Source organism: Mercenaria mercenaria, chromosome 6 (genome assembly GCF_021730395.1).
Source record: "Mercenaria mercenaria strain notata chromosome 6, MADL_Memer_1, whole genome shotgun sequence".
In the NCBI taxonomy this organism is placed as follows: Eukaryota; Metazoa; Mollusca; class Bivalvia; order Venerida; family Veneridae; genus Mercenaria; species Mercenaria mercenaria.
In genome coordinates this window covers 27,510,048-27,529,779 of record NC_069366.1, presented here as the reverse complement: position 1 = coordinate 27,529,779, position 19,732 = coordinate 27,510,048, and the positions used below count along the sequence as shown (strand labels likewise).

The 19,732-nt window shown below is 32.8% G+C and overlaps 1 protein-coding gene across 1 annotated transcript in view; it reads left to right on the top strand.

The window, feature by feature from the left end:
• LOC123549335 (short transient receptor potential channel 7-like) overlaps positions 1 to 18,817 on the top strand; it is a 41,284-nt gene extending 22,467 nt beyond the window's left edge. Inside the window, exons 8-16 of the mRNA XM_045337347.2 lie at positions 547 to 643; positions 3,510 to 3,661; positions 5,822 to 5,970; positions 6,672 to 6,870; positions 7,363 to 7,587; positions 9,078 to 9,287; positions 12,078 to 12,144; positions 12,636 to 12,755; positions 13,178 to 18,817. Coding sequence (XP_045193282.2) covers positions 547 to 643; positions 3,510 to 3,661; positions 5,822 to 5,970; positions 6,672 to 6,870; positions 7,363 to 7,587; positions 9,078 to 9,287; positions 12,078 to 12,144; positions 12,636 to 12,755; positions 13,178 to 13,449 — 1,491 coding nt within the window. The 3' untranslated portion in view covers positions 13,450 to 18,817. The remainder of the gene's footprint in view (positions 1 to 546; positions 644 to 3,509; positions 3,662 to 5,821; positions 5,971 to 6,671; positions 6,871 to 7,362; positions 7,588 to 9,077; positions 9,288 to 12,077; positions 12,145 to 12,635; positions 12,756 to 13,177) is intronic.
• The last annotated feature ends 915 nt before the right edge of the window (positions 18,818 to 19,732 follow it).

Here is a 19,732-nt window from a genome sequence, read left to right as displayed (position 1 = left end):
TTTGAGATAGCGAGTTCGAGATATTGAGTTTCAACTGTAGTTACAAATACTAAATCTGTTAGAGATTTTACAAGAAAAATTAAAATTGTAATGTACTTGCATATATCTCGGTTTGAGCTTTACGCTTAGGTGAGGTTATATGACAGAAAAAAATCTTGAATTGGTTTTAGGACCTGGACAAAATAAGCAGCTTTGATTTTATCCTCACTTTAAATTGACAAACAATTTAAATAAAATCCACCATTGGCAAACAATACTTTAGTGCTGCACCAGTTGTATCCTCAGTATATATGCGCAGTGGTTATTCTTACAATGTAGATCAAACACCAAATAATGTTGGAGAAGTTTGGGAATCGTGATAAGAACAAGCCACAAGATAACCATATCGAACATTTAGCTCCGTCTGAGATGGTCAGGCCTTTGTTTTTTTTTACTTTTTTGGCTAGAGCCATTGTAGAATGAATTAGTTACAAAATATCTTCCATTGTCATGTGTTTTCTTTAAAAGTTTCCATTATTATAGTACATTAAAACATTCTTTTTACAGGTTCATCTGTCTCTTGAATATCTACAGTCGACGGATATAAATGATATATTAAAGGACGAAGACCGCACGAACTATATGCTGTACTGGATTGTTGCAGGTAAATTACTGGGCTGTAATACCTAGATGTTAAACCGCTTTTATAAAAATATACACTGCTTAGAACTCAATGAATCACTCCTACTCAGCAAATTAAAATACTTAATAAAGTTTAAGAAAAATTAAATCAAATCTAGATACGGTGCGTCTTTTCAGAATCATCATTGTACAATAGTGATGCTAAAATTACATTAAAACATCACAAATAACTGATGTGGACAAGTAGATTCGTACAAAATATCAATAAAGATGGATGTATTTATAGAAGTCTCGCTTTCTTCGAATTTTCCTACGGGATCATATATGCGATCTTGTTTCGCTCAGTCGGCTAGCATAGTATACCCACGGGTGGTAAATGTGCAATCCAATTCCCGCCGGGAATACGCTTAAAATAGGTTGCGCAATGTCTGGTGCTGGTGTTGCGCGTAAAAAAAGACGAAATTGAGGTATGTGAAGTTATGATTTTGCTTAGTATGAGACAAGAATAAATTTTCTCGAAAAAAACCCAACAAAATGCTATTCGACACAAATATGGTAATACATCATATGTGTAAAATATCTGGTTTGTAATTTATGATTCGGCTCCATTATCACATAAACTCAGGCGACACGAAGCGTGAAAAAAGTATGAAATCAACAAAAATGGAAGTTTCTGACCTCATATGCCTAATCTGAGGACATCTGATGCTTTTTGTGATAACTCAACTGTTATAAAGTAACGAATATCAAAATTATTGGTTTCAAATCCTGCTTACGGGGACATTATTGACAAAAAAATCATCGGGAATGGGGTTGCGCATCGGGAATGGAGTTGCTCGTATACATCATAATGTATATACTAGTAATGTATACGCGCAACTCCATTCCCGGGGCGCAACCCCATTCCGATTATTTTTTTGATATCTTTCCCACAAAAGCAACATTTCATTCAAGTGTACACTTGTAATATTCATGACTGTTCTACACGTGTTTTATCATTAGAAGCGTCACATTTCCAGCAAGAAGGCACAAGAGTTAGAAAATTTGCATTTTTCATGATTCCATGTTTTTTTTTGACAGCTTGAGCCAGCAGAGTTTTCGTGATAACAGAGTTGATTCTTAAATTAATAAGTTGGTATTTCACACATAGGATCTTTATTCACTTTTGTGTCGAATAGCATTTTGCTTTTTTTTCGAAAGCACTCGTATATGTGTCATTATTTACAAAAACAAAGACCCACCTACCTCGATTTTGTATATACTGATGCGCAACACCAGCACCGGAAGTCGCGCAACCCATTTTAGCGTATTCCCAGTGGGAACTGGATTGCGCGTTTACCACCCGTGATACCGCTTTATATGTGCCACTTTAAAGACTCTCAGTAGAATAACTGTATTCTTTAGCGGTTACATTATAATATATACAAAAAAGTGTCTAGTGATAAAGTGACAGTAATATATATTAGGCCAAGACAATATTTGTACTGTCTCAACAGATTATTGAATTAAGATAGCAGTATGCACAGAACTTGATATATTTAGTTTTAAATTACTAGTAGTTTATAGACCATATTTTGTTTTAACAGTATAAGGTGTTTCTAAAACTATTTTTAAAAGAGACTGAGTGATTAATCTTGCTGATGAAGTTGTGAAAACATAGTCAGTCAGAGAGGCCTAAACTGTTAGCCTGTATAACTGTATTATACCGGAGTTATTAGACTGATTTTTCTTTTTGGTATGCACCTCTTTTAACAGTTAACGGTACTGTCCAAATTGAAAGATAGTCTAGTTCATTATAGAAATATAGCAGGGTAAGGCTTAAAGACATCTGTTCACCCTGTTCAAATTAAATCCCTGCTGATTATAAATGATTTTCTTATAATGCTAATGGATTTACTGATTGACAAGGGTAAAAATAGTGAACAGTTTTGAGTTCCTGCATGATAATTTAACATGCAAATCATTTTTTTTGTTACAATTTGATGCAGATTTCATGAAAACGGTGATGCACAGGATATCTGATTTCTTGTGTCTAAGTTTTATTAAGTTATATCACCTTGGTTGAATATTTTTTTTAAACTGATAGCGAAACAAAGTGCTCTAAGTCACATATAGTTATAGCGAGAAACGGTAATTTCAAAGATTTACTTGTCACTTATGTCATTTTCAGTTAAATACTGTGTCTTGCTGTACGTTTTGTGAATTGCCATGTTTTTCTAGTTGCCTAGCATGATTACTCAAGCGTGTAGTTTAGATGCCTTTAAAGAAATCTTTTCATCTGATCAAATGTAAAAATTGAGCCTCCGAATCTATATTGCTTGACAGTAACCAACCGCTTAGTTAAACAGGGAAAACGAAGATCTACGGTTCGCAGGACCGTCAGGTCCATTCCCATGCGAGGCGTATGTTCTCCGGGACGATTTGATAAAAGACAAATGTCTTGAGTAATTTCGTTCTCCACCTCTGATTCATGTGGAGAAGTTGGCAGTTACTTGCGGAGAATAGAACTGCAACAAAATCCAGAATTGCTGGTTAGGTGGACTGCCCGCCGTAACATAAGTGAAATACTGTTGAAAATGGCGCTAAACATAAAACAAATAAGCAAACAAGTCTTTCGAAAAGATTTTTCGTAGCTCAGAAAAAATGTGATTTTTTTCCAAAAACTTGTTATGTTTCAGAAAGTAATTGCTATATTTCTGACACGAAACGTCTTATCTGAGACGACTTGTTTTGTTCCTTTTTTGTAGTTTAAAATAGCAATAGCCAGTTGATAAAAAGGGCATATACTAGTACCTTCTTGTACAGGAATGATTTGCTCGTTTACTTATTTCTTGCTTCAGAAGTAGACATGTACTTAACTATTTCAAACGTTTATTTATTGATTTCAGACCGTTTTTTCTGGAGCAAGTTTGATCCTATCAATCTGTCAGAAGGTTTATTTGCGATAGCAAATATCATCAGCTTTTCACGAATATCATATCTACTACCGGCTAACGAAGCCCTTGGTCCTCTTCAAATATCGCTCGGAAGAATGCTTGTTGTAAGTTTACATGTGAATAAATTATCTTTTTATCCTTAATATTTGTGCACTGTGGCTGCTCGTGAAGTCTACCGGACTCTCGCAAACCGTTATCGGTAAATAGTATGTTTAAAGTATCATTTCAGGTTGTTGGGATTTCCCTGTTTGATATTTATCTTTGTTTTTAAGATGGAGTTGTAAGGCTCTGTTGACGTCTGGAGTTTGATTCTTTGCTAAAGCTTATTTCGTTATCAAAGGGCGACCATTTGATATTCTGGGTGGGACACGGAGTTGAGGATGGGATTTTTATGAAAAAAATCTTACTTTGGGTTTGCTTGAAAACAAGTTCTGGCTTCAACATCTTGAAAAAAGGTTCCCAAATTACGGGAAAGATCTTGCTCTGGGTCAGAGTTTTGATAAGATATATACATTCATGTGGTCATTTTCTTTTCTTTTAGACTGCTTTTGCATTTGATATTTTATCGATACATATTTACTGTTTGTTTATAATTAAGGACGGGCAGTCTGCTGAAGAATTTGAAAGTGTTTAAGCTGTATGGTGTAAATTTAACTTCATTACATTATATCAATAATTCTAATATATGAACTATTACCTACACATTATACATTGTCAGGGACACTGCCGTTTAGGGACAATTGTTTATGTATGTATATCTGTTTCATATACTTGTTACTATAAACGCTCAAGAATATAGCATTTGGCTTTTGAAATATTCAGAATCTTTTATGGTACCACTCCCTTCTAGACTCTGACACCTTAGTAAATTCCTACTCATATAACGGCACAACTAGTTTTGAAACTCCAGTTTATGATAGAAATTTCTGTCTCTCAAAAGTCACCAGAATGGTCGATTAAGCATTTAGAATATCAAAATTGTCATGTGAAGGACCCCTGTATATCTCCTTCCATACTCTCTTCTACCCAAGCCCACACACGTTTGAAAACTTACACCAATGGTATACACACATACATGTATTATACTACAGATATTCTGCTGATTCAGGGGACCAACCCAACGCGCTTCCCTGAAAAACATACAATTTTGATAGCCTTAAAGTTAAACCTCGAATCATTTCTGAAGATTTTTGTGCTTGCTTCGATCGCAAATCATACATACATCAGTAGTATTTATAAAAAGCTGAAGACCAGGATAAACTGGCCCTGATGATGTACATGCCTACATGCCTTAATTACATGAGATTTGAAATTAGAATAAATTAACAAGAACAGCTGAATAGATAAAACTGTATCAGTCCTACTAAAATAGTTTGCTTCTTCTCTCCCCTCTTTGAGATTACATGTACTTATCTTAGAAAACACTGCCTGTATCTTGAAGTAGGTCTTGATAGATTAATGTGTTTTATCGGATGTTTGTTTTTCCTAAAGGCAATTATTTTTGAAAAATATAAGTTAACTTACACCAACTCTTTTGCTTGAAATAGCGTAGAACTAGCCATACAGGTGTGTACATGATAGTCATTAGCATGGCTACCCAAAGGCACGGGCCTGCACATGATTTTCACAAGGATAATTATTGTATAAATAAATCCGAAAGCGGGGAGATTATATCTAAAATGGTAACAGAGCTTTTCAAAATTCAGCCCCACTAATTTGTCCTTGCTCATCCTTTTGTTTCTGGCTAAGGCTCTTTAGTGTTAGTATCAATCATATGTATTAATAGCAAACCTGAAGCATTTTGCCTTTTGTGTTTGGCAGTTTTCATAATTAGAAGTCATAAGTTTGATCAATCTGATTCTTGTTTTCGCTATTTCATGTGCTTAAACAGACTGTTCAGTACAAAATGTATAACTTTTATGAATAATAAAAGTAGATCTGTAACAAAAATATTTTGGAAAAGAAAAGACTTCGACTGTAGCTTTCCCTGAAAAAAAATTCTGCCATTTAAGATTATAGCTTTTATGCAAAGGAAAAGTGGATGCAAGATCTCCGCCACCATAGAATGATCCCGATGAAGCAGATATTAAATATTGTCAGCCTGAGTTGAATCATCCGATAAAAACTCTACGCATTGGCAATCTGATATAAATTATCGCCGAAAACGCCATTGTCTTGCTTTGGTAAGATCGTGTAGGTACCTTTTTTTGAATGTGTTAAAATTATCATATTGTAGATATACCATAATTCCTTTTGTTGTTCAGGATATTATGAAATGCCTCTGTCTCCTGAGTATAGTGGTAGTGGCATTCCTGATAGGGCTTCAAAACTTGTACTGGTACTACAACGTCCGCGAAAGCATTGAAGTCGAGAAGCGAACATTTGTTGTAAAGGCCCAGGATGCATTTGGAGAGTATGTGCTTTATAATTAATTATTATAAACCTTATTATATCTTACTATGAACTGCAACAAAACTGCACAAGACAAACTACCAAACACTAAGCGAATAAGAAACGTGCACAATAACTGGTTATTGGACCGTCATGGATGTGTGTCATATTTGACGTCATTTCACTCTGTGTCGTCTCGGTGAAACGCTTGTTAACGTCGATGTTTTATATGACTAAATGATTTGCACGATCGAGTACTCGTTTTTATGTTTATGCATATTTAAAACAACTCATTAAGCGGAAGAGACGTTTCTTGTATGGTTAATGACACTCCTAACCCTGTATTTGCACTTGGTCTGCTTCCTCGTGCAGATATAGGGTTAGTCCTGTTAATTACCACACCAAACCCACAATCATCATTTAATAAGTGTATATTTAAACACTCTTATCGTAAATATTATCCGAAATAAAATACCACTTTTTAGTAATGTTATCTGTCGGTGCTTTCTCCTGTCAATGTAGATTAAACCGTGCTCATAATATTCTTATAACCTTGTTAATAAATGAATATACATGTATTATATTAGTGTGACTTCTCGAGTCCTAGATTTTATTTAATATCTTTATCTGAATATAGGTAATGGTAAACTTACATTTTTTATCTTTAATACACCAATACGTTAGCTAATTCGTTATTCGAAATTCGATATGTTTCATTTATAGTACGGTAAAAACATTCCGCACCATATTTTGGTCAGTGTTTGGCCGCGGAGAATCGGACGTGGTGACTCTCGCAGATTACAACAACAGCGTAACAGAAGACATAGGGTACTGTCTGTATGGTCTGTACAATTTTCTGATGGTTACCGTGCTCCTTAACATGTTGATAGCTATGATGGCAAGATCATTTCAGGCTATCGCAGTAAGTTATTATTTTTCATCATATTGATTTAGTGTTCACATCACACCTTATATCAGTGTCATGTGATGGCTTTTAAATTTATTCATAGCGGGTGACAAATGATATTCCATTATTTTTAGACACGGACTGGCACGGGATAATTCATTGACTTCCATAAAACGCCAGTTAAAAGTTTTGCTCATCTAACCCAGGAAACAGCAGTGCTGAGGCATCTATTGAAAATATTACACCTTTTTTCCGCAGGCTGAACAAATAACTGATATTAATATTGTAGATTTTAAATATGATTTGCTTTGGTTGAATAAATACTTTGCAGAGCATTTTAAAGTTGTGGAATTGATTTATTCAATAACATTTGTGCTGTTTAAATAAACCGTCTGTATTAAGTAATGATCATTTACAGGTATAAAGAGAAATAACGTTCGAAATGTTCTTGGCAACTGCTACGCAGGATGTATTTATTAAACGAGAATACTTCTGAATCTTTTTAAGGAATCATCGGATGTAGAATGGAAGTTTGCTCGCAGCCAACTATACATGGAGTACATGACAGAGGAAGACGTATTACCCGTGCCTTTGAACGTTATGCGACTACCGCGAGCTGTATTTGAGTGGGTATTTGATTGCTGGGATAAGGAAGAAGAAAATTTATTAAAACCACCTGATGAAAATGGGACTGCTCTTGGAGACATACCAGTAACAAGAAATGGTGCTGAGGTGATTGGCCAGATTTTCAACTTTATTATTATTGAGCCTAGTTGTACATTTTGTCGGCAGGCCCCGCTGGAATTATTTCATTTGGAATTTTGTCCCCTTAAATGTCATTTTCTGATATTCTTCTCATATACTATTGGTGGAATTTGATTGAAACTTCATAGGATTGATCGGTAGCAAGCCTTGCTGCACATGTTTTATGACTATAATTGCTATAATAAAAATAATAATTTGAAGTATGTAGCAATATTACATGCAATGGGAGACATATGTTCTTTAATTGTCCATAATTGGTTCCAGGGCCATTATCAATAATGGACCTGACGTAAAAGCGGGAAATATTCGTCCGTAAACAGAAATGACGTCATGACCTTTCATAGAGGAAAACAGCTTATATTTTTGTTATAGTTTTAAATTGATTATCTGAAGCGTACCGCCGTGGAAATAACTTAATTTCAGTTAAAAATACAACAAAGTACAAGTGTAAAGGCATTGGATTGTTATACAGTTTCATGTAGGTCTAGAAGTATACTATAAAAACTAGAAAACTCGAACCAACAAGCCTATAAAGGCTGAAAAGTTTTATGTCAGTAGATGCCAGTACCAAATAAAAATAGAATACTAAACTATTCTTTTTAGAGTATAGGTTAACATGTAATTAACAGGTAAATATATGGGAGAGTGGTGCTTTTGAGTGATATGGGCCCTGGATAAAGATAATGGACCTCGGGCTAATGCCCAGGGGCTATTGTCACCTTGCTAGGGCCATTATCACTAAAAGGTAGCGTTCTCCCATTTATTTACCAATACTCATTACATACGTCATTTCCCTTTCATTACAACAGGACAGAAGTCGTGAATATTTTTCCATATTGACGTGCACATTTCATATCGGGTTTGTCACGTCATTTCTTATTCCTTTTTAATTGGTGACGTCAGGTAAGAAAGTTCATTCACGGCGGACTTTTCTACCGTACTCTGGCGTAGGAACAAATTTACAAAAATATTTGTCATTCACATGATTATGATACATGAAAATATATATGTATTAATATATAATTAGCTTTGCGTCACGAAATATGTACTCGTTCTTTTCGCAATAATATTGCGCTCCTAAAGACGCGAGATATCGCTACTGCAGAACTCGTGAAGATTTTTCAATACAAATTTATAACCTGTTATTACATTAGCATTATAATATTTTTTAAGGGAAGCAAGACGTTGGTCGAATTGACTTTACCTGTTTTAGGAAAAGAAAGGAGTAATTTCAGCAGAAGAAAGATAAAAAGAACCTTACATATATGTCTTTCCAAATTGAATGAATTACTTGTCTTTTGTTTTGATTTTATTACATCCGATATGCTCTGCAAAAATTCACATCTTATCATTTTACTCAACTCAAGAATTATAAATTCAGTATGAAAAAAAGAAAAATAGTCATATAAGATACTGCATGAAGTTTTATGTTTAACTTTTATTTAATATCATTTCAGCCATTGCAAAGTGTTACAGAAATCGCCAATCATCTTTTGAATCGGAACGACTCGGCAAACAGTTCAGTAGACCTGTCAGCTGTCGACATCTACGAAGCCAATGCAACAGCAAATGACCTAGGACTTGCGGAAAAACCTAAAGTACCCAGGAGGCGTCATTTACAGAGAAACAGTATTCCTGGGTTTTTAGACGGAAGCAAAAGTTATCAGGTAGAGAACAATTTTCATAATTGATAGTAATTGTTTCTGACATTGTGAGTATTATATTGATATAATGAAAAAATAGTCAGCTAAACAATCCAAATGATTCTATTATGTGTCTGGTGAATAGTACGCGTCGGCATTAATGTAATGGGTTCCGTCTATCTTGACATTGATTATATCGCTGTAAGAGAACAAATGTTTGTCAGTTTCTGATTACTATGAATTAAGGTCGATTTTAACTACATCTGCATAATTATACCGGACCATAAAATTACTTGCGGGCAGACATATCAGTAAAATAGTTAACTGAAAGGCTTGCTTGTATTGTCATTTTACTGGAGTTAAACCTTATGATTTTCCTGGTAAATTTTGTTTTGCCGGGCATTTTACTTTTATGCCTTTATCTTAAATATACTAGAATTAATTCAACTTCATTGATTATATAAATCTTAAAGCGACTCTCCTACACATTTTCTAAAAGCCGATGAAATAGGAGTGCATACTATGAAAGTGACTTGTGGTACAGATCAGCCCACGCGGAAAACCCATTCTACTCGATCCTCGGAGGATGGCCAAAACGAGTACCAAGACTCCGACTCGAAGTTTCTTCGAGTCAGCCATTTTCCGTCAAGGAATTTCGCTATCTGACTCCGATGATTTATGCGAAGTCACTCGAAGGAAATCCTCGAAGTGACTCGAGATGAAATCCAATTAGCGGAATACACACCTGTATTTTTTCTTTTGTTTCCGAGTCACTTGACGGAATTCCCTCAAGTGACTCCGAGACGAATAATTAATTACCTGTACAAACTTAAATGGGCCTTCGAGTAACTTCGATGACAGAGTTTAGATTACTCGGAGCAGGGTGATTATATTTTACATAATGATAAGCGAAATAACAAAGAATTTGTAAATAAAAATAATACTGTAGTATTTTTATCTTATTTTAAGATAACCCATTTTTTTCTGTTAACTTATGATATTTTATCACTTTTTGAGTGGATACGGTAGTAGTATTTTTATCCTATTTATAATTCCTTCCAAATGAATGAATTAAAGAAAGACCATTTCCATTATGTAAATTAATCATTTCTTCCATAATTTTCACTAATTAATAAAAGTCACTTTTCTTTCACGGCCATTATCTTATCGTTTATCTAGTCTTATACAGTTTCTAATTAAGTCCATTTTACATCAATTTATTTCTAAATCTAATTTGCACTGTCAGAATTTATTTCAATGTAATATTTAACAAATCACTATTTTTTAACGGCATTTATTTTAATTTTGTTTTAGTTTTATATAATTCTTAATACTTAACAATTTACTTTTCTAGCGGGCGTATTCTTAAAATTTATCTAGTTATAATTATTGATAATTTAGTTCATTTTCATGACTTTATTTCTAACTAAAATACGCAAAGTCAGTAATTATTTCTATATCAAAATTTAACAAAGCAGTTTCCTTTAACAGCGCTCATTTGGAAATTTGTTTAATTGTATATGATTAATAATTTAGTCCGTTCTACAAAAATTTACTTCTAAATCTAATTCGCATGTATTTCAATATCATACAAAACAATTTACTTTTAGCGGGTGTTATTTTAAAGTTTATCTATTTATAAGTTATTCTTAATTTAGTGCATAAATTATTACACGACTTTTTCCTAAATTTAATTCGCAAAGTCAGAAATTATTTAAATATCAAATTTTAACAAATCACTTGCCTTTAACAGCGGTGATTTGAAAATTTGTTTAATTTCGTATGATTAATTGTTTAGTTTATTATACATACATGTAAATATACTTCTTAATCTAATTCGCATGGTCAGAAACTATTTCAATATCAAAATTCACAAAAGTTTCATACATTCAATTAAAAGAACAAGCTAATTATATGAAAACAATCCGTCCAAGTACGGAAATACTGCCTCGAAGTTTCGTCAAATCATCTCGCGGCACTCGAAATGACCGATTTATTGTTTATTACAGACTCGGAGTCGCGCGGAGTGGCCATAAAATACCGGAAGTCATTATAGTGTTACCTGTTTAATTTCGACTCGGAGTTCCGTCAAGTAATTTCTCGGAGTGACTCGACGAAATTCCGCTAAAGTAATAAAACTATAACAGTCGGTACTCCGAGTCAGAATTAGGCAGTACTCGGAGGAATTCCTCGCTATGTAAGATTTTTCCTTCGAGGAAAAACGGAAAGTGGGTTTTCCGCGTGAGCTGATCTGTACATATGGTTTTGCAAGATATCCAATAAGTTGTGCAGAAAGGACTAAAGCTTTGGAATGTTTTTGAAATAATGGAGAAAATTAACATTCTCCTTGCCTTTTTACAAATATCAAATACTTATTTTCGCTAATTTTAATATTCTTTTTTTTCAGTGTCATATATACATTCTCTGTCAAACATGGTGAATATTAAGCTATTGATAATTTTCAACCCATCCGTTGGCGAGTAGGTTAAAGTTTGCTCTAGCATAAAACTGTTGTAATTACAGTTTTCAAAGGCGAAACATAAAGGAATAATCGGCCCTACAACAAATAACTGAAACAAAGGAAAACGTTTATTGACATAATATTTATTTGTTTAGATTTTTGTACGTTTTAGGTTAGAATAGCTTTCATGCATATGTGTTTCTTGATATGTGACCTGCAGTATTCCTCGCCCGAACGGAAGCGGGCACCAGCCAATCCCTTGGAATTCAGCAGATGTAATAACACGAAAAAAACCCATGCCAAATCCTTACTTTGCAATAGGTGTGATATTAGCATATTTTGTTTTTCTACAGCGTGTCATGCAGAGAATCATACAGCGATATATCTTTGACATTCAAAGAGAAGCAGAGGTTACAGAAGGTAAAATTTTGATATGTAGTTGTTAAATTGTTTACCTTTGTAGAATTGTCTTGTTTTATAATAAGTTTCTTTTAAATCAGAGCATAACCTATGTCACCCATATAACACATTACCGTATTATACCATTTTAACACAAATGTATTCTTTTTTTATGACCGTATGCAGTTCCGTAACGTTTCAAATATTGTTCACATATGGCGACTATTTAAAATATATAACGTAAAAATTTATATATATGAAGACTGCTCACATTCTGACAACTTTCCATTATTGACGGATGAAGAAGATAGAAGCTGTTCTCAAGAACGGGTGGTAGAATTAACGCCCCACTTGCAAGCTAGCAGGAGAGCTTCCTTACTCGAATTCACACTAGGTCTGGGTTTCCAACTCATTGCAATGAACTGCAAAAATTACTGGTATTAAGTGCTCTTTGAATATTATGACCCCTGTATTTACGCTTTTGGTTTATGGTTATACGTTTTATAATCTAGATGACTTCGAAGAGATCAAGCAGGATCTGTCTAGCTTCCGTTATGAAATGCTTAACGTGATGAGAAGCAGGGAATTGCAGTTTGGAGAATTACATAAGCAACTTTCAAGAATTTCATCAAGTAAGTCTCCGAGCCAATCTACGCCTTTAATATGAATCTAGTTTTTAACGTCTACGACGATAAAAATTGGGCAATTTGGTGAACTCCTTTTCTGTAATAGCCTTTTAACACAATACATACGAATTAAGTGGTGAGTTGCAATAATTGTAGTTATGGTTTCCTAGTCTTACATGGACAACTTAGGGGCAAATTAAGTAAACAGCTAATATCTCAAACAACATTAGTAATGGCAAAACAAAACAAAGTCCATTTTTTCTGGTTTTCCTTAAATAAATGTATTCATTGGCTTTAGTCGGATTAAAATGAGCTCACTACCAATTTGTGAATACATCACCAAAATCTCGGAAAAATCCAAGAGATGTTTTTTTCCATTAATTCTCGCAAAACCAACAGAAAATTTGAATATTCCTAATTTTCTTTAGGTATAAGTGGTGATAACAATGACAACAATGCACATGAAAAGAAGGTACTGAGTAATGCCCGTGACAGACTTATGTCACAGACAAAATGGAGGTCGGATTCATTTCGTAGTTCTCAGGCGCCATCAGAAGAAGCTCTTGATGAAGACTCCATTATTGGCGATATAGAAGATAAAGAAGAAGATTATATTGATAAAAGTGAGAACGAAATTTACAAAGAAGAGCATACTGAAAACAACGGCATCGTTGGTATAGATAATGTGGCATTTGAGTAGCCTAAAATTGGAACATTTTGACTGTTTTGTTATTATTTTAGTTTGTTGTTACACATAAAATATTTGTTTTGTTATATTTTATAAGAACTTTTCTTGTTGTTAAAATAATGACATATCATCTTCTAATCAAATGTACATTCCTCATATGTGTTGAGAATCAAAGTTTTCTAGTTTGTGTTTTTATTTGTTGAAATATTCTAGATACACACACGTACTCATTAATGTAGTAGATCATAAAATGCAATCAAGTAAAAGAAATAGCAGATCCAGTTTTTAGTCATTAATCAACTGATTGGACCTCATGATCCAAAAGCACTACTGGTTCCAAAGTACTGCACCTTTCATCTGGCATTAACAGATGTTCAAATGCATAATGGTAACATTTTAATTACTTTGGTAACTGTTCATATATTCTGTGAAAGATTTACTTTAGGAAAAGAACAATGTATATTCATTTGTCTTTTATAAAATCTTGTAATTACTTAGGTTTGTATATTGCAAACAAAAAATGTGTATATTCTTTGATTTTAACATTATTTTCAATTTTTAATTTATATTTAACATTCAATAATCTTAAAGAAAATATCAGTTTTACAACATCTTGAATACCTATTATTATAGAGTTTACTTATTTTCAATCCATTGCAACTCAGATAAACAAAAAGGGAGGTAACAATGATTCAACAAAATTGAAGCTTTATTAAATTAATGCTAAACATATAAATCGATGTATTTCTTTGACAGATATTATAAAATTTCTCTTATTATCATATCGCTTCTTATACACATTATGACTATCAAATTTATTACAATAATATTGTCTTGTTTTTTCCACGAGGTTAGAAAAATGAAACTTCGAAAATATCTAACAGTATGTACTTAATGCATATTGAACAGAAAAAAGTCGAATGAACAACATGAAAAATTCATTACTTGACAAAATTTCGATTGGCTACCTTTAAAGTTCCATAATGCTTTCAAGTTTATTTTAAAAACAGATGAAACAGCTGTCCAAATAGATATTGTGCATAATTACATGGTTAAAGAAGCGGTACTTTTGATACTGCACAAGAGCCATAAATGGGGTCATTAAAATAGATTAAGAAAACCATTCTACCTTGTTCATCAGTATTGAGACCTTTGACAAGTAGTTTAGAAATTAATATATTTAGTATTCATAAACCACTTTTTCAACAAGGGCATTATGAGTCTTTAAAAACTTTAGTTATGAAGAATAACCTTAAATTTCATTTAGTACCGTCAAGACAAAGAAGTACATTTGTAGACCAGATTTTGGATGAAGAAAATAGAAATTGTTACTCATAAAGTAAATGACTTTGTTTTGTTATCAATAGATATGTAGAGTTTCATGCATTGTCATTGTATAGAATTACTAACATCAATTCTATCATTGTATGATTTAGTTTTCAAATTGCTTAGAATTTGTATTGTATTTTCAGTTTTTTGTTAAAGAACACATTACTTTGTAGTAATAATTTCAATTTGTTTTGTAGTTTTACTTTGCTAAATGGCTTTAGCTTTCTTTTTGATAAGTGGTGATTAGACATTAGTGTGTTCTAAATAAAGTATAAATAAAATATTGAAATATCATAACATGGTAAATTTCGTAACCATGACAGAATTATAGATGGCATGTGTTTTTAAATGAAAGCATGATGATTACATTTTATTCAAAAGTGCGTTAAAAAGAAAGAAAAACCAAAACCAAACCATTTAGTTCCAAGGTTTGGCGTACACTTCTAAATATGATAAATTCTTTAAATTGTGATCGAAACCAAAAGCTATATAATGTACTTTTTCAGGAAGTTATGTATTGCTTATGACCGTTTTACAATTTTCTTTTATTTTTCAGTATATTATATTAACCATTCATATCATCTAGTCTTTCAGTCTTTGTGATATTTCTGGTCGTGTATATTAATTTTGACATCTGTGACCTGAAGAGACAAATTGTAGCTATAGTCATATTATATAAGTATATATTTTTTACAAAATTTGTCAAACGTTCGTCTCCGTCTAGTTTCAATTTTGTCTGTGTGGAAGTGTAAGAGTCCTTTGGGAAATTTTGTATAAAGAATGCATGCGCGACGTCGGATAGAGTATGACTTTCATTAAGGTCTGGCGTTTTTACAGGGAAATGAATTGTCACAGGGAATTTACACCGAGAGTGTCGTTGGTGTGAGATATCATTAGAGGAATATTGTTGAAGCACACTTGATAATCACATTCTTACGATAAAAAAACTACATTCCTTCTATATTTCTTCTTTGTAAGATTTTCAGTTGCTGATAGCTGTTATCTTAGACACTCAAAATATTTCGATCCGATTTTATTTTTCCGTTTTACGATGCAAAATAACTAGTATTCTTGAAACACTTTTATCTGCTTTGTCAAAATAAATAAGTTTACTATATTTTTATAATTGAAAATTTGAAATGAAAATACTTTTATTCACTTTCGTTTTTAACTGTTTCGAGTATGTATATTTCCCAATGAAGCAGAGAAAGTAGATCGAAGATATGAACACAAATATCATAATTGTAATCGATCCGTACCTTTTAGAAATTTAACTCGGTACAGACATTGCAATATTTGAAGTTACAAGCGTGACGAGTAAAACTTTGATATCTTATCATATATCTTAAAACACATCATGCAGCTAGATATATCATACCAACATTAACTAATGTGTAGTAGACAACAGTGATATAAATCTGCCAACAAATATCTTTAGATTTGCTTGATAGGTACAAACAAGACAAAACTTCTTGTCAAAATGACGTGTGTCACATTTTCTCATAATTAAGCTAATTTGACACTCGCTGCGTAGGTTGGAATATTACCATGTTATTATAATACATTATTATGTTATTAAATATGATGTTCAACTTTAAGTTTTAGATTTTCAATTATTTTCTCGACAAGCAAAGTTAAATAGTTACATTTTGATGGTCAAAGATTAGATTATATGTGACACAGACTTTCAGATGCTGCTAAACTTGTAGATGAACAAGGATTTCCTTCGTGAAAAAGTGTTTTGGAAATATTTTGATAATACTCGACTGTCGTATGTGTTGCGTGGAAAAGTGCCGCATAGCGTTTTGTTTTTGAAATATGGTTGTATATATTTGAATATCTATTTACATATTTATTGCTTTTCTCATTTAAAACCCCTCTTTCTGTGTTATCCAGTTACCATATACAATTGAAACTCGATATCTCGAAATCGCTCATCTCAAAATTCCGGCTATCCCGAACATATTATCAAATTTCGTTAAGAAAACACACGTACAAAATGTTATTTTAAGCTGATTTTAGGTAAAATGTTCGTCCCTTGGAATTCGAGTTACCGGGTTTCAGCTGTATTTGATGACACTATGTTCATTGGTGCATTATTTTCTATTATTCAGAGCGGGTAGTGAATCATGTCATACATGGGTCTCTCATGTATGTCCAATGTTCCAAAGTGCCTTTGGGTGAATTTGAAGTTTATCTTGCATACATAAGTACTTAGTCTATCTACATTGTAATAGTATGATAACTGGTACATGTGAATTGGAAATACATATCATAAACATACATATATGTGACTTGGAAATAAAAAATGTTTTAAAATGTTTAGTTTATTTTACCAGCTATATCGTTTTCCAGAAAAATTTCTAGCTTGATCGATCCTTTAATTTTTATCTCTGAAGACAGTTAATGTTTAGGTTCTTCTGTAGCTTTACGTTATTATGTCGCAATAAACTTTTGTTCATTTAAAGAAAAATCAGGATTGGGGAAGAGAAATAAAAGAGACTGTCTGGCATTTAAATTGTAAAATGTGCTATTGTCTAAGAATTATAAAGTCTAGTTCTTTTTCATATTTTCATTCCGCTCAAAATCATAAAACGCATTAAGGTAAGAAGCATTTTATTTTTGGAGATTATACTGGTATTATGTCTGTTTCTTTACAATTACAAAAATACTAATCGTCATAAAGTGGTACAATTTTATTTTTCAGGAAGTATGTTTACATATATTTATATTGTCATTCTTTATAATTAATGTGAACAGTATTGTGTAGTAGTGTTTTATTGATTCTGTTACAGTGCCCCTGAGTTATTCCATTTTATTGTAACGTTGCTCCATTCAAGGAATGGTTGAGTTTTTCCATTTTCCTATTTTCATTACTTTCTGATAAAAGTTTTAATGCTGTTTAAAATTGCTATTCAATGTTTTTGGTGATGCATATACTGTTGATGTTTGAATAGTAAGACCATGTTACAATGATATTTCTTGTACCTGCCGAACTGCCATTGAAATATGGCTACTGTAACGTACGGGGTCAAGGTGATGGCATTCTAGGATTTGTATTATTACATAGCTTCTTTAAAGAGCCACATATCAAATTTATAGATAAATGGTTGTATAACGCTGCACTGGTTACTTTTCGTGGAATGCATTTCAACCACAATTGAAATAGATTATTCAGCATATCATATTTAAAGTACATATCATAACGTGAATCAAATGAGCGTATTGAGCAAAACCCCACATGAGATTAAAAGAAATCGAAAAGATTCCTCCCAAATATGGTTCTTATTATTGAATTAAAATGTCTTAACATGTAGATCTATGTGATGAAGGGTAAAATTTCTTTGGAAAGCAAAAACGGAAACATTTCTATGGAAAAACTTGGAAACCTACCTTACAAGGAGGATTTCGTTTCGACAATTGTTCTGTTATCTTCTAACTTTTGTTCATTTCGACAATTGTTCTGTTATTTCTTAATACAAAACTAACCTTTTTGTCATTTCCACAATTGTTCTGTTATTTGCTTAGGCACAAACTATCTTTTTAGTTCATTTCAACAATTGCCCTGTTATTTCCTAATACACAGCCATGTTCATTTCGACAATTGCTGTGTTATTTCCTAATACACAACTTATTTTTTGTTAATTTGAATGATAATGAATCAGGATAATTGTGCAACAATTCCACTCCTTTCAAATTATAACTGTTTGGTAATGCTGACCATTTACCCCGCAAATCAAATTTATATCACATAGTTAAGAGCTTTGTTTATTTTTTAAAACAGTTGATGCTAATATTCGAATTACAATTTTAGAAACATTCGAGTAATTCAAATATGTTCTTTCAATCGTATGTATTCAACTATAATTGTTGAAAGTGCAGTTTTTGTTTCAGCTGTTGTTTCAATTTCAAAATATTGCTTAAAACTGTGGCAGTAGATTTCAAAGCGAATACTAAACTGTTTTTATAATGCTTTTTATTAAAAGAATAGAAAAGGTCACATGACTTCCATTTCAAATGTTAAAATCTGATGTTTTATCATTAAACTATTTTATTGATCTGTTTGTTGTTATCAGTACTGTCAGTAATACTTGCAGTTTTCTTTGCCGACAATGCTTAATTAAGAAATAATAAGTTCCCAATCGTGGTTTTCGTGATATATTCTTACGCATAAGAACTCAAAACACGGGTTATTCTACGATAAATCACACTTGGGAACTTGTTATTTCGATTCTCACACAACATACTAGTATCAACAGTGTTAGAAAAAATGGTAACTATTTTTACGACCGTGCTACGCACCTGGATCGGATGACGTCATTGCACGCGCGTGGGTTATTGCAGAAAAACCCGAGATAGATTTTGCTCTGCATGTATGTAGGTTATTTGCTGGCCGTGTTAGAATGGTGGAAAGGGTGCATATTTGTATCATAAGTCTGTTTTGGCGCACAGGCGAACACTGGTTTAGTGGTTGGACGCATTCTTTAGTTCAGCTGTTGACAAAGTGTTTATGATGAACTGTAACAATCGCTGTATGTCCGTTGTCAGAAAGTGGTTTGTTTACGTTCTAGCAGCTATAGTGCATTTATTTCTGTAATAATGTAATCATACTTTGATACAATATGTAAGATCTCGGTCTAGTTTGACTATTCATCAAACTGGCAAATAGCTCAAAAGTTACAGTCCTGATGTATCAAAATTTCCCGTATATTCTATCTAATATGTTGACACACTCATGATAAATTACAGGCCTAATATGTATGATATCTATGCGGACGCAAGCTGACCCTTTTGTGACGCCACGATGATTTGAAACGCTACCATAACAATTAAAGAGTTAAAAATAGTATTTGACGGATATTAGTAACTTCATTACTTTCTTTAGATAATTTTTCAAATGTTGTGAATGGGAAACCTTTGCTTGCAGGGCTAGAAAGTAATGATGTAATAATAAGCCGTGCTTTAT